This window comes from Stegastes partitus, unplaced genomic scaffold (genome assembly GCF_000690725.1).
Source record: "Stegastes partitus isolate 25-593 unplaced genomic scaffold, Stegastes_partitus-1.0.2 Scaffold82, whole genome shotgun sequence".
Classification (NCBI taxonomy): Eukaryota; Metazoa; Chordata; class Actinopteri; family Pomacentridae; genus Stegastes; species Stegastes partitus.
In genome coordinates this window covers 787,067-803,876 of record NW_007577813.1, presented here as the reverse complement: position 1 = coordinate 803,876, position 16,810 = coordinate 787,067, and the positions used below count along the sequence as shown (strand labels likewise).

General features: G+C 42.6%; 1 protein-coding gene across 1 annotated transcript in view; it reads right to left on the bottom strand.

Annotated features, from left to right (window-relative positions):
* The window catches only part of dlgap2a (discs, large (Drosophila) homolog-associated protein 2a), a 146,281-nt gene that overhangs the window by 47,937 nt on the left and 81,534 nt on the right, over nucleotides 1-16,810 (bottom strand). The window contains exon 4 of the mRNA XM_008276886.1: nucleotides 8,816-9,030. Within this exon, the coding sequence (XP_008275108.1) occupies nucleotides 8,816-9,030 (215 nt within the window). The remainder of the gene's footprint in view (nucleotides 1-8,815; nucleotides 9,031-16,810) is intronic.

Sequence of the window (16,810 nt, the reverse complement as noted above, 5' to 3'; positions counted from 1 at the left end):
CTGCAGCAAGGGGAGAATGTATAAAAAAAAATTAGATTATCACACCTTGCAATCACTGAATCCGTCTATTTAAGCTCTTCCTGTTCGAGCCACATGCCAGAACATGAAGACAGGCGCAATCTTTCGGAACAAAAAATTAGGTAGCAGACGATAAAAATGATATATTTTTCCACAGTGTTCGATGTTATATTCATAGCGGCGGTGAGAAAGTGTTGCGAAAAAAAAGCCTCGCAATCAGAAAAGCAGCCTAACTATGCACGACACGTCCCACGCAGCCACAAATCAATGGATTGGAATTCTGCTCTGACCTTGAGATCTGAGCGAGAAACGCTGGTACACAATGCTATCTAAATGAATAATTACATTATGACAAATCAGGACTCGTCGAATGCTTTGCCTGTGTAAACTCTCATTAATTATCGCTAATCACGGAGGGGCCGAGTTATTTTGACGAAAATGTTTCTGATTGATTGGCTGAATGTGATCAGGCCCGGGTTACAGTCATCTAAATAAAAGCTGCTGTGGAGGTGGATTGTGCTCTTCTGTGCACGTGTATGGATGCAAGCTGTTATCAGATGTGACATATTGTTACTGATTGATTAATTATGCTAATAATTAATTGTGAAATCTGCACATGTCATCTGTTTATCATCATTAACACGTTCTTTAAACATACGACCAAGGCACTAAAAAAAAAAAAGGAGGATTTATATTCAGTTTATCGTAGCTGACGGCTCTGCAGCGTACAGGACGCGACCGGGTGTGTGGGGTGAGACTGGGTAAATGATTATTAATTAAAACAATCATTGACACCTAGCTTTACCTCTAGTGAGCGGGCTGTTCCGGCTCAGCGCACCCGTGACTGTGATGTATTCTTTATTGGTGAGATGAACAAAGAGGCGACCCTGTCAACCGCAAGAGTGACAGAGAGCTTGACAGCCTGTTCTCACTTTAACATGATTTGCTTCAGGGAGCCGCTGCTGTCAAATTTGTGTTTGGCCCGTCTGAACGCCCCAGAGGGACATCAAATTGCTACAAGTGCAGAGGAAATCCACCCTACGCCATTTCTGTCTTGAATCCAATCTAATTCCATCTCAACAAGCCCAATGAACCGTAATAGGATGAGAACTCTCGTGCCAAGTGGCACTCGCGTCTCTGATGCCTCTTATGTTGTGGATTCAAAACACTAACAGATATGGTGCCAAGAATAAAAGTTGCAAATGGTCACACTTTTGAACAAATGATGAGATATTCGGGCGCGCCGCAGACAATGAAGTGATGTTACATATTCAGAACGGAACAGGGCAGGTTATCTACGCAAACTTTGTCCAAATTAAACCCTCAGTTCCAATATTTTCATCTTAAATGAGTCGTTTAAAACATTGCAGTGACTCTATTCTTGTCAATTCTTGTACACGAAACAAGCCTTGTCAGGAGGAGTTTATCTAACCAACTATGGCTTCATTTTTAGTGTTTCTTTTTTTGTAAAAAACAAAACAAAGCAATCAGAAGCCACTTGAGTGTGCAAACAGGACGATATAATCTGATTTGGCAGTGACTGTTTCATCTACAATGGTGTTCCACACATAGCTCTCTCTACTGCAACACTACATATAGGTGTATTTGATATTTTCTACTTAGAGTTGCAAAATAAAAAAGGAGGAAGTGAGCTTTGTTACAGTTATAAGCAAACACAATCTAGTTAAACTCAGGACACACAAGTCATTGTACCACTCTGTACCGAACAGACCCTTGAAACACTCACAATGTAGGTAGGCTGGGAAAAAAAGTATGTTAATGGAATTGATAAGCCTAGGGCCATAACCCTGAGGTTAATGGCATTAACAAAAGCTAATTGGAGTCTGGAGTTATCAAACCTGGTGTCCAATCAATGACACGGGAAGTGTGGGTTGGAGGTACTTTGACTTGTACAATCACATTTTGTGTTTCCTATTCATAAGAAGGCTCTGTGATGGAAAGCATGGCTCGACCTAAGGAGACTTTAGTCTAATGAACATGTGCATACTTTATTTCATTATCACAAAAAATTTAAAATATATATGAAAACGCAATAAGGCAGCTTGCTAAGCCAACGGGTGGTGATGTAACCTTCTAAAGCTACCTATGACGGCCAATCAGAGGCCTGGAAAAAGCTGTTTCCAGTTCCTGCAGGCTGCCGACAATCGCGGGCCGAATCACGTGTGTGGACAGTTTTGTAATTCTTGTGTTCGGCAATCTAGTGGAACTGTTCATCTCTCTGTGAACATGTAAAATCTGGAGAGCAAGGTGATTTTGACCTCGCACAAAGCAGATTATGGGACATACTTGACTCTCACAAACCAAAAGTTAGTCTTTCCCTACACTTCACTGCTGTAAATGGAGATTCACTCAATCTTCACAGTGGAAAAGGTTCATTTTCAGTGACCTAAAACTGAATGTGCTTCTGGACAAAAATGCATAGAGAAAGTTTTAAAAGATATCCATGTATGGGTGAACAAAGTCTTGACACTAATAAAAGATGGAAAGGCCTTATATGTAAGACAAAATGCCTAAAACTAGAGATGATTCAATACCGAAGCTACTCTCCCTAGAAGTGGGCGCCCTGCTAGGACGACTTCAAACGCCAACTGGTCTTAAATGGCACATGAAAGGACTCTATAGAGGAAGCCTCTACTCCAAAAAAGAAAAAAGAAAAGAAAAGACAAACCATTAACATGAGCCTGAAGTTTTCCAAAGATGACATATGAAGGGCCCCCCATACCAACATGAGGACATCATCCTAAGGGTGAAGTAAGGTGGAGGCAGCATCAAAGTATCAATGCTATCATCAAGGGCAAAATGAATTCCCAACCTTATGAAGGTATCTACAGGATCATGCCAAGGTTACTGTCCATCAGCTGAAGCTCACGAGACGTTGGGAGATACAACAAGACAATGACAATGACAGTGACTTAAATCTACTAAATCACTTCAAGTAGCCCAGTAAGAGACCAGACATTAATTTAACACCTGAGTCCGATGTTATGATCATCCTAGATCATTTTCATGGGGAAATATCTTCTCAGTAGGTGAGATATCATCCCATTTCGTGAGATTTTGCTGTTACAAAAATGAACAAAAGTCCACTTTGCTAGGCTTAAAAGAAAGGGGGTCATGGTTTGGGTTAAGATACACGCTGTCACTGCATTTACCACATGTGATAAAGCTCCATTTTGTAGTTTTCAGGGTGGCAACTCCACTAGAGATTCACATGCCGGCATACTCAGTGTTACTTTCTGTTTATCAAAGATCAGAATGGAGGGGATGGTTCTGTCAGAATCAGGTGTAACCTCATGAGAGCACTGTGCTGAAGCAGCTTTCTGAGGAAGAATTGTTCAAAATTTGTCTTTAACACTGTGAAAATCTGATATGTAGCTTTTTTTAAATAAAGATTGGGACAAAATATGTAATCCAGACACAGATTCTAAACTACTGCACGTCTATTTTTCCACTTCTGCACTGTAGTTTCAATACTAATATCTGTTCTGTCAGCCTCTGATTCACTATCTGCTGATATCAACCTGGCCATTTTAATGGTCCAACGCTGCACCAAATCAATCTCAAATTGTTGCAATCAGAAAAATTTCAGACAATGCCACACTACGGCGTTCATACAGTGAGTTCAGGGGTAGCGTCGGGACTCTTCGGTAATGACACCCTTGGGGACACTCCTGGCGTTTAAAATGAATGCACCGACGAACCTTCTCCTGCAGACTCAATAACGCTGCTGCTGCTGTCAATGGACTGAGAGCCGGGCCACACAGCCTGATCCATGCTGGTCAATATCTCGCTTTCAGCAGAGCCCAGCAGACTCTCGGTCTAACCACTGAGAGAGCCATTATTTAGAGGGGCCTTGGAGTACAATAACTGCAACTGATAGCCCTTCCTGCTGTTGCATCCTCATAAATCATTCACTGTTTACAGCTATTCAGACTGGATAGAGAGCGGGAAGCTTTGCAAGACGTGAAAAAAAGTAGCATACCTCACCGTGGCTGCCTCGTGCGTTACATCATAATCTGAAAGAGCCGTTAGAAGCTGCGAACGACTGCATCCTCTCTGACAGATATCATTATGATCCTCCCTGATCACAATCCATAACATTCGATTTGTCATTATACATCCACCGGGATGAATATCTGGCTTATTACGCAGGCATAAAAGGGGTAGTATTTGACAGTAAAAGCCGGTTTCTGGATCTCTTCCTCGACTGGGAGACATCAGAAACACTCACCACGCTCACCGTTAATCCAGTTTTGCGTGCATGCGTGTTTTCATGCGGGTCAGGTGAACAGCGGCGGGTGCGTATTAGCCGATTCTGTGGGTGTTGCCCACTGCGGTTCCAAGGGGAAGAAAAGCATGCTGTATGACAGAGGAGCAATTTAAAACAAAAAACCCCTCTGCTGAATGGAAATGAGCACGGGGTCAGCAGCCTGAGAAGTGAGAGACTAGGAGATGACAATAAGAGGCGGGGAATCATGGGTGTTAGTCAGCATGGGCGGCTCGTCTCTGTGACATACTGCAGCTATGTGCCTGCCACACTCTACGCCGAGGTCAGACACAAGGTCATCTGTGCATAATGTCCACAATTTATGTCCGATTATTTGCCTTCAGGCTTGTGCGGAGCAGACGCCGAGCAGACACCACGGCGTGATGGATGCCGAAAGTCGCAGCAGCCCTGTGAGGAGTTTTTCGACACAGTCCTCCCCGAATAAAACGCACCGAGGAGGAATGAAACAGGACATACTCCGGTTATGTTTCACCAGCAGAAGCAACAAAGCCGAGGCTATTTTTCCAATAGAAGCAATTCTGCAAGTCATACTCCTTCAGTACCACTATTTTTCCCTTCTTGTTTTTTTTTATATTGTTCATTTTAGCAATTTTATGGATTTATCAGCCATCGCTGTGACTTGTGGCTGGATGACCACAGAATAAATCTTCTGGCTTCGTCTTTCTCTCCTTCTCTCATCTGCAGCCCAAATATTTACTTAACATTTAATCTCACTTAATTGAGAAATAATTCAGTATCTAACGCTGATGAATAATGTTCCTTTAAGCTTTTAGCGACTTTCGCACTGCCAAGTAATATCAGTTGTCCAAGAATGTAGCGTCAGGACGTCCTGAGTTGTAGAAGCGACTGAGAAGTAATTGGAGGGACCTATTCACACCGCTTAATTAAATGCATTGTTGGGAGATAAAACTCTAATTTACTGCTTTAGATAAACCTTTTAAGTTGCAAACATTATTTTGATAGGTTGGGCTGACACAATAGCATTGGTCATTGTATTGACTTAACACTGTGTGTGATTTAAAGTCAGATTTCTGCATTAGTTTTTTTTTTTTTAAAGGTATTTTTTTTGGCCTTTTTTAGACAAGACAGTTAAGAGAGAGACATGAAAGTGGGGGACAGGGTGACAGCAAAGGGCCATGAGTGGGATTTGAACCCATGGCCGCTGCATCGGGGACGACAGACCCTGTACATGGGTCACCAGCTCAACCAGGTGAGCTACAGCAGCGCCCAGATTTCTGAAATAGTTTTTTTTTTAAAGGTATTTTTTTTGGCCTTTATTAGACAGGACAGTTAAGAGAGAGACAGGAAAGTGGGGGAAGGGTTGCAGCAAAGGGCCATGAGTGGGATTTGAACCCGTGGCCGCTGCATCAGGGACGACAGACCCTGTACATGGGTCACCAGCTCAACCAGGTGAGCTATAGCAGCGCCCAGATTTCTGCATTAGTTGATTTAAAACTTCATCCAGGTTCATGTAACTTCAAGAAATAGACCTGATAACAAAATATTTTCTGCACCTTGAGGTCAGGATAGCAACAGTTAAGTATAAGCTCATTAGAAATACCTTTGATTACGAAAGAAAACCAAATTCTCCTCACGTATGATTTGTTTGTTGAACATTATTCCATTAGAAGATGAAAAAGATTGATGTTTTTAAAATAGTGTAATTTTCTTTTATGACCTCTGTTTCCAATGAATTCAGAAGAAAACCTCTATTTTCATAAAGAACTATGATTAGCTAAAACCTTTCCACGACTCCAAGTCGTTTAATATTTACACGACTACAGGAATACTTTTCATATAAAAAGGACTGGGGTCAGACGAGGTTCTTTGAACCCCATTTCATCTGTTCTAAGTGGTTTATTGATAATTCACAAGGGATATATGGCACCCAGACATGCGCTTTTGTCTCCGGGAAAGGTTTTTGTAGCAGTCCCAGTAGACTTCTTTGCATAAAAGCATAAAAGTGCATAAAGTGCCCTGATTTTAATTTAGGAGGGCACAGAACAGGTGAGTGAAGTCCACAACAAATTCTCAAAGCGTATCACTCTCAAATCAAAACCTTGCTAAAAACACGCCAACTCTGCGGGTCACTGAATTACCAAAAAGCACTTCTCTTTCATCTTGACTACACTCTTTGCCATTACACCTTTGATAAAAGGAAAAGACAACATCTGACTGTCTCAAAATGAGAACGTACAATCAGAGGCTCCGCTATTCAGGCTGACACTGGAGGCCTTTAATGGAGACCCCGGCGCTCAACTCAAACCTTGGCTGCTGCTGTAAATGCACTCAATGGAGAAGCAGAGAGGCAGATAAAAAACAAAAAAACAACACAGTGTTTTGAAAGAGCAGGTCTAGGATATCTTTTAAATTGTCTCATTATTAAAATAGACTTGTGAATGTCAGCTGTAATCATTGTTTTCACACTCTGCTGAGAACAAAGAGGAGCAGGTCTCTTGAAGAGGGAACAAAAGTGAATTTGCTTTCCTGTGTTGCCACCTTTTAAAAAATTACTTTGGGAAATATGAATCCGCCACACACACGCTGTAATAGTTTGGCATCGGCGGTACTACAACAATGCAATTCCAAGATCGCACAAGGCAAGTATGGAAAGATCCATCCATCCATTATCTATACACCGCTTAATCCTCACTAGGGTCACGGGGGGCTGGAGTCTATCCCAGCTGACTCAGGGCGAAGGCAGGGGACACCCTGGACAGGTCACCAGTCTATCACAGGGCCACACTTAGAGACAGACAACCAAGCACACTCACATTCACACCTACGGACAATTTAGAATCACCAATTAACCTCAACATGTTTTTGGACCGTGTGGGAGGAAGCCGGAGAACCCGGAGAGAACCCACGCTGCACGGGGAGAACATGCAAACTCCACGCAGAAAGATTCCGGTGCCCCCACCGGGACGCGAACCGGCAACCTTCTTGCTGCGAGGCAACAGTGCTAACCAACTGCGCCACCTTGCAGCAGTATGGAAAGATGACAACTAGTAAATAGTTTCAATTATGGATTTAAACTTGAAAACTGCTGGAAATAATGGACAGAAAACACATCCTCACATCCTTAAGTACCACAAGCACCTTTTGTGTCAGTGGTTGGTCTTTACCCAGGTTTATGTTTCAGTGAAGTGGGTAGAGGATGAATGAAATCAAGATGGACGTGAGCTACCGCGAAAGTGTTGAAAAAAAATGAGCAAATATCACGACACACACACAACAGGCAGGCAGGTTAGATAAGGAATCCACTTGTGACCAAACACAGCTTCGGCGTAATCTCTGCCGTGTATCATTGCTGTACCTCTATTATAATTGGCCTTGAACACTATTAAGAAAGGCAGATAATTTTAATATTCATGTTAACGATAACGCAACCCAAGCAAACACCTTTAGGGAAAAAGCATAGAAGAAGAATCTCTGCGCTCTCTAGCCTTACTATAGAAGAGCTTAGTTCATTATTATTATTTAGTTTTTTTTTATCTGAGTACTCTATAATCTAATTTCATTCTCATCTAATGGATTTGTGAATGCCATAATCGCGGCAACTCTTCTCGTATCTCTTCCATAACGTAGCTGCTTGTGTTCTTTTTTCCTGTGACATTGTCTTCAGCTTGTCTCATCGTGTAATCCTCTTATGAGTGTTTTTTTTTTTCTTCTGCCGCTGAGTTAACAAAACAAAAGCCCTCCATTTCCTCATCGTTTAATAGGACAGATCCCAGAAGAATGCGCCCAACGCTTTCTTACGGCTGATATGAACGCCCATAAAGGAATTCTAATGAGCGCCGGGTTCAGCTATCGAGGGCTTGACATTGATGTAACGGTGGAGCCAAGCAGGAGACAAGAAAACTAGCAAGAGGGAATAAGCAAGAGCCGAGAACAAGCGCGATGATTTTCAAAAGCATAAACAGGTAATGAGCTGAAACGAGGCGCACTCTAAAATACGTACACATATAGTAGCTAGTCGTGGCATTAACAAACATCTCTGCACTGACAGAATTCAGTTTCACCAAATTATTTTAAAGATTATTGACAAAGCTTTGAATATATGATGGTTTAATAGATTTACTTAAAGCCACTATATGTGTAATCTGAAGCTTTACGTCTTGGAGCATCAAAAATGTCAGTGTCCCCAGGTTGGATCCCAGGGGTGTCCCACGCAGGAGACACTGAGTATGAATGAACAGGCCAATAGTCAGATTTTGACTGGGACTGTTACATTTTTTACAAACACACACACACAAAACGGATAGATGACATAATCGCATTAATATTCTGCTCTTGGTAACTTTCTTAAAATGAGGATGAGAGTTTTTAAGATGGAGATTGTTGGTTTTGTGCAAGCACTAGAGGCAAACTGAATACTTAAGCAAGGACATGCAAGGAAATAATAATAAAAAAAAATAAAAAGAGAGCAAACCAAAAGAGAGCCAAACACCACGAGCTACTGAAATCTTCCCTCAGCATGTGTCATACCTCTGGGAGTCCAGCAGGTCCCTGGGTCTGATGATGGCCTTGACCAGGGCGTCTGGCCGCACCGACTTCTGAGGCGATGTCTTGGGGCTGGAGTCCGACTCTCCGCTCTCCTCGTCCCCCATGGCTTTAACATAGCTGCTGCTCCGCATCCGACGACAAGGGATCTCATCGTCTTTCCCTCCGCCTGGATAACCCCCCCACTCATCCTGGGGCACCTGGTTGGACGAGAACACACATATTTGTCGGTACACACTCACCATATGTGACGCAGCAGTAGTGATGACGGTGTACTTTACTGACTTAGGGGAAATATGAGACATAATCCCCACACAGACAACAGCCAAAGCAAGTTCATAAGCCGTAATAACTGGGAGCAATGCAACAGGCTGTGCATAAAACATTGATATATGATCACTTAACGAAGCTATTAGTTGTCTATTTACACATTTAGCAGACACACTGCAGCGTTAGCGATGACTGGAGTGGTGTGTCTGGCCACTTGACAAATGTGTTTTAGCTCTATTTTGTTCTCCACCAGCTCCTGAGGGAAATATCGAGCACTTTAGCTCCCCTGTATTTACCAGATAGTTAACTAAGATGTTAAAAAGGCTGTAGAGCTGAGGAAAACAGAAGATGGTAGTTGGATTTGCACTACAAGTGACACCTTTTATGCTATTTTTCACATTTTCATCCACTTTTAATACAACACAATGACTACTGCAGCTACTTACTGTCTATGTAATGCCCTTATTTGGTATTAAAAGCACATAATAGCAGCTAATTTCTGCTTTTAAATCAAAAGATTTACTCTGATATGTCATATATTACTCTTTTGCATCATACTGCATGCCGCCCGTGTCTTCCCATCCACATAAAACACGAGCAAAAGGCCACAACACTCCATCTCCTACAAAATTCCTTTTATTCCCACCTCTGCATTGCTACAGCACAACACCCATTAAATTTTAAATACTCTCAAAATTGTTCTTAACTCTTGGAGGACGACGTAAATCTAAACGCAGCCGTTTTAAAAACATTAAAAACCATAAAAACCAGTGTTGTAACATTTTCCAGTAATGAAGCAATGTGCCATCTGATATACGCTGGAATTGAAGCCCCTATCCAAGGCACAGTTAGTTCCATCCATTGAACTACACAGAACCATTTTCTTCAACACACATTAAAGCCTTTCACACAGCTTCCACAGCTGCTCAGGTTTTTTTTTTTTTTGGCTTTTCTGCAGCTTGGCCAGGTTACAAACTGATGAAAACCTTGACTGGGACGCTGCTGTAAAATTGGCCGGCCTGTTAATCATAATTACTGGCAGAAGAGAAGCTCGAAACTAGATGAAAAAAAGGAGCTATCTTCGCTCGTCTTGCTGCAGCTATCGCATGTGGAAACCTGCCATCGAAAACAAAGTAGGCAGGGTACGTGTTCTAACCTCCTTCCACTCATTAAACCAGGTAATTGACTAACTCTGACGTCAGCGTCGCCGTTATGCCTCTCGCGGCGTCTGACTCGGACTCCCTGCCCGTCTTTACTGCATATGGAGGGAATATTTCACACCCAACAAGTGACATCGAGGCGGTCTTAAATGCTGAATGCGAGCAGGAAGACAAATCTTGCGCGGAGCTCTCTGGAGGATTTTGATATTAGTCCTACATGCTTTACCCCAGACAGGCGATTTTTGTCATTTGGAGCAGAGCACGCATAGCCGTCGTCGAATATGAATACAGATCATGCCGAGCAAAATTATTTTCAGAGTCATGATCATACTGCAAAAGGAGGGGGGAAACTCCATTATGCTACATGCCATTACACCACACATGGAAACGCCATTATATGATTGTAATAGGTTTCTGTGTTGCAGATGGTGGTGGAGCTTATTAAAATCTTCAGGGCTAACTTCACCCACTCACACAATGAAGCAATGATGATTGTTCACAAGCTCATTACACACAGTGCCGCCGCGCTTTCTTTTTCTCCCGCTCTCTCTCAAGCGCACACATTTTTCTTTCAGTGCGACACAATTGCATTACGACGGCAGCTGAGTCAGGATCTCGGCCTCTCTCGCAAACACGCGCCGATGATACGACAACCTGACACACAACTTCTTGCTTCATTTCGCTTTCTAGATTCACCTTGTTGCTATGTGCTGACTGTCAGAAGCTCGGCTAGTCCTGCTGGTCAACGATCATCATAAAATACGGCACTGTCAGCAATCATTAAATTATATGTGGAAGTTGACGACTGCTTATGTCACTTTAACATCCTGGCAAGCACATCAGAACAGTATCAATCCACACTTCCCTGGATTTTATCGAGTTAACTCCTGTTCATATATTTTTTCTCACTTTACAGTAACTCTCGAGCATTTTAAAATCGCCCCGAAAACCTAAAAATATGTGTTCCCTTCTGCCAATCGGTGACTAACTCACGATTCACAGGTTCACAGTGGAACTGGATGGCAGTTGACTGTCTGTGGCAAATGTCAGGAGGAGATAGGCGACATCCAAAGGTCACTAAAGCGGCAGACACGAGACATCGACTCTAATCATTTTCTGATGCAAATGTCAGTATTGGGGGGGGAGAAATGGCAACTGATTATTCAAAAGGAAACAAAAACAGAAGTGCAGGGTGGCGCAGTTGGTTCGCACTGTTGCCTCGCAGCAAGAAGGTTGCCGGTTCGCGTCCTGGTGGGGGAATCTTTCTGCGTGGAGTTTGCATGTTCTCCTCGTGCAGCGTGGGTTCTCTCCGGGTTCTCCGGCTTCCTCCCACACAGTCCAAAAACATGTTGAGGTTAATTGGTGATTCTAAATTGTCCGTAGGTGTGAATGTGAGTGTGCTTGGTTGTCTGTCTCTAAGTGTAGCCCTGTGATAGACTGGTGACCTGTCCAGGGTGTCCCCTGCCTTCACCCTAAGTCAGCTGGGATAGACTCCGGCCCCCCATGACCCTAGTGAGGATTAAGCGGTGTATAGATAATGGATGGATGGAAAAGCAGAAGTGATCCTTTCTAGCAACGCACTGTTAAAAGTTACAACAGTGTGAGAAAAGGATGAAAAATTCTAAACAGAAAACCTTGTTGGAGACATTAAATTCATCAACGGCACTAAAAGACGCTCCTGTTGTTGGATTTGTATTCTGAAAAACATTGCTTCCCACGACACTAATTCCCGAGCATCAAAGCGGCCCGATCCACAATTGCTATTCTAACAAGTGTCAAATCAAATGAAAACAACTTGAATAATTGATCGATTATTGCTTTATCACAGCCCACTCTTTGGCAAATCAGAGAGAATGGCGAATCAAAGCAGCCTTTGACTCTTCTGTTACGTTTGCGTTGTGATGTGAGCGCGGAGAAAAGCGTGATTGATGGGGATTACGATGAGTTTCTCTAAAGCTTTAGTAGCAGATTTTTACTGCGAGGCTGGTGTTGTAACATGAAAAGTGGTATTAGCATATGTACATAAAAACACACACCTACACTTTAAAAGTCAAGCAAAAAAAACGAAGCACGCAGTCGTGCACGGATGAGTTGGGAACGCATAAGCTCGCTGTGATTGCCTTCTATCCGAAACGAGCACTCACACACACACACACACACACCGATAAAAGTCATTCATCTCCCCTCCAAACGCAGGCGTACACCATCCACCAAATGGAGTCGATGGGTTAATTAAGTCTTGGAGGGGTTTGATATTTTTAGACGTCTAATTAATGAACGGAACGCCAGAGGACAGGCACAAGCTGTGGTGAGATTTGTTTAATTTGGATTTGCTGATAAACTGGGTAGATAGTAAGGTGTCTCCCTGTGAAGATTTTAAAAAAAAACAAGAAAAAGAAAAAAGGTGGGCAGCAGTTGCTTGCACTGACTTTAGCGAAAACACGTATGAGCGTTATTAGTGGAGCTGAAATATCCCACCATGTGCTGCGCTGCTCACCTTGACCTAAACATCCCACCAGGAGAAGATAATCTAACATATTCTGTGAAGATTTGATGACTCTGTTCTTCCTGAATCGAGGCTGGTTGTTTCTTTTGTTTGGTGGCGCATTTTTTGATGTGAGCTGAAGCTTCATATTCAAAGTTTTCACAACAACAGAACTTTTAGTCCCTTTAATTAACTCGTTTTTGTTCAATAAATAAGAAACATGTCTCTGACAAAAAAAATAAATAAATCACATTCTATCGTGAGTTGTATTGTACATCTCAATGAGCCCAACCTGACTTTAGTGTTGCCAAAATGCTGCACAACAATAGAAAGATATCACAACACCCTGCCGTTATTCGTGCCTACACATAAAGAATGACTGTTTTAATAGTTGTACGAGTTTGCGAGTGCAGCGTCCACTCTCTGCAGGTATAGTGGGTGCAACACTAATTTATTCTCATAAGCACAATGCAGCTTTCATGAAGAAACACGTCTGCAAACACAAGTGCATTTGGCGACCATCCACGAACTGTCAGAGCAGATGCAAGAAGTGAAATATGGCATGATTTCAGCGACATAGCCAAGCCCATGTACATTGTTAAGGAAGTATGTTGACCAGAGGAGTCGACATATTCAGCTTGGCAGAGCATCTTGCTGACAAACATGGTGACTTGGGCTGTTAAATTTGGCTTCATAATTTACATTAACTTGCTACTGTGGGAAACATCTCTGCACGTAAATGCAGCTTTCACCAACATAATTTTACTTGCAAGCTGCTGAAAGTCTTCCATTCACAAGCAACACCACTTATAACGGATCAACTGAATTCTAGCAGAAAGAGCGAAGGTGGGTAATTAAAATGTGCGCTGACGTCCTGCGGCACTTATCTCTGCAAGGATTTGACCTCGTGTACGTGTGACATGTGAAGCTGAAGAGACGTGAACATGTAAAGAGCAGCTGGTAATGAAGAGTTCCTCCAGTACCTCCTAGATATTAAATCAGCAACATCTTCTGTTGCCTTGCATTCATATTGTCAAACTATTTTTTTCAGCCTTTAAATTCTGTTTTGTTTTTTAAAAGTTGCATTTTCTGTCACGTTATGTCATTACTTGTATTGATATATTTGATCGGGTACCACATCGACGTCAGAATGTTGGTTTGGTGACAAACCTTGCTGCCACTGAAATGGCTCACCAGCGTTTCATAGCAGGACTGTGCAGTCTTTGGCACATTAGCTTTGCATGTCTACCTTTGCTTTCAGTGCTTTGATCTGCATCTCTGTGGGAGGTCAACGGGAATGTGTTGTGTATAAGTGTGTGTGTGCTGGGCGGTGGGGCTAGGCAGGCCTCAGCTAATGCTCCTGCAGTGCAGCAGTGCATTTCATTGATTAACTCTGCGGCTCTATCTATACACCCACTAAGAAACATAAGTCACTGCTATTAAGTAAAGAAACAGAGTGAGATAGACGGAGACGGATGCAGACGGAGAGAGAGGGACGTGCGGGAGGGATACAGTGTAGGAAGATTGAGAAATTGTGGAGAGGGAGGAAGAGAAGAGAATTAAAGAGCTCTTACAGGTTCAATCATTGGTAATCCCACCCACCACCAGCCTCCAGCCCCTCATTTCCTCCCACAAGATTACACGGACACGATGGGTGTGTTGGAGCAGGTGCGTTGTTCCTTGCGTTTTTTTTTTCTCTCCGTCTGAACACCGACTGTACGCCCACCACCGACTCTTCTCCTCTCGCGTTCCTACTTTCACACATAAACGACCACATGTGCAACATTTAGAAGTCTCGACGGAAATCTCGTCCTCATGCTGTTTGTTTACTGACACTTTGTTTTATCAGATGTTAGCGTGGAAGTGCAAACAGAAACGCTCAATAATGGAAGGAAAAGGAAACAGCCGTGTGCTAAAAAGCTGCTGCCTGGTTCCCTTAATCTTGTCCTTTTGGTTCGAAGTGTTACATGAAGCAACATCAGAGATAGTTGTGAAGCTGACTCTGAATCCAAGTCTAACGCTTAACTTGTTTGAATTAACAAAGGATGCAGCCACAATGCCTGTTTCTGATACTCACTGGATGGATTGTTTTAGGTAAGGCAGTTTATTTGTATAGCACACTTTGTACCAGAGGTAATTCAAAGTGCTTCACACAAAAGTATAAGAAGGCAGATAAAATCAGTCCACAGAAACATAAACATCCATCCATCCATTCATTATCTATACATCGCTTAATCCTCACTAGGGTCGTGGGGGGCTGGAGTCTATCCCAGCTGACTCAAGGTGAAGGCAGGGGACACCCTGGACAGGTCACCAGTCTATCACAGGGCTACACTTAGAGACAGACAACTAAGAACACTCACATTCACACCTATGGACAATTTAGAATCACCAATTAACCTCAACATGTTTTTGGACTGTGTGGGAGGAAGCTGGAGAACCTGGGGAGAACATGCAAACTCCACACAGAAAAATTCCAGTGCCCCCACCGGGACGCGAACCGGCAACCTTCTTGCTGCGAGGCAACAGTGCTACCAACTGCACCACCCTGCAGCCCTTTTATGTATTATTCCATATGATATTCTTCTATGTATTTTTTAAATGTATTTTTCTATGTATTTCTATGTGTTTTTGTTGGTTTTTTTTGTTTGTTCTATTTTTGCTTGACACTGTAATGCTTGTTTTTGATATTTTACTGTCTGGACCACAGGAAGACCTGCTGACGTCTTGGCGTCAACTAATGCGGATCCTTTTAAATAAACTAACAAATAAACAGCTGAGGCTAACACAAGGTAAAGTCAAGAGATCATTCAAGAATTCAGGGTTAATCGTCTCTACGACAAAAATCAGCTGCACGAAAGTTTGCACCGATCCATCCTGTTGAGAGATTTTACTGGAGAACTGAAAACTTTGGCCTGCTGGGGGCGCTAAAGTACAAATGTCAGGAGATCGGCAAAATTAACAGGATGCATGCTTTAAGAACAATAGCTGTCTATACTTACTTCATGCCAATTAGTCCAGTAGTTGATGAGATATTTCAGTTGTCCTGTGAGCGTGATTTTGAATAACAACATGTAAAGTGTCCAACGTTTGGACAAAAGAAGGACAGGACAGGAGAAACAAATTCAGTCAAAACTCATCAAACTCTTCACTCTAGTAGTTTTCTGGAGAGCTGTCTCAAGAGGCCGAGAGGATATAAACCCTTTCAGAGCAAAAAAAGGTGAAGAACCCTCGACAGAAAAAGAGCAGCACCAAAAAGACATGTTTTCCTTTTGCTAAATTTTAAAAGACTGTTGTTGGATGTTGATGGCGGATAAAAGAGGAGGATGAGGTTCCCTCTTGTTGTGATGACTCTTAGCTACCCTTTACTTGCCCTGCTGCGTCACTTTTACCATCACTTTTTCCTTCATCCACATATTATTAATACCAGCCTCCCCTTTGTTGCGAGCTTATAGGCTCAGGTGGTAACAGCTGCACATCGGAAATTCATTCACTCCGGTGAAATGGCAGTAATTGATTCTGACATAGAGATTCCAGAGAGATTTAAAGTGAAGCGCGCTCTTGACTGGAAAATCTGTATCTATTATCCATATCAAATCCATAATAGCAGAGTTTTGATGGTGACCAAAACAGATTTGGTGAACACCAAAGTGACCAGGACTCCACAAGGTGAGGACGCAGGGAGTTAAAGCCATTGTCTAGAAGGCTACTGTTGTTGAAAGCAGCAGGAAATTGGTTGACAAATAAGGACTAACAAGCCAAAGGAACCAATCCTGTCACCATGCAGACTTTCTATATCATTATTCTTCTTTGGAATCAGTGTCCTGTTACAACATGTATAGCTAAATTAAACCCGCATTACAGCTTTACATTGACTAGTTAGCTTTACAGTGTTTGAGCAGGGTCACAGGTGAGCTGGTGTGCTCGAGTAGCAGCAAGCAGGGAAGGGTGAGTAGAAAGAGAGACCACCATAATGGGAAAAAAATATGAAACTTTGATACACTGAGATGGGCTTTTAGGGATTTAATCAAGATAGGGGCTTTAATACGAAAAGTCTTTTGTGTT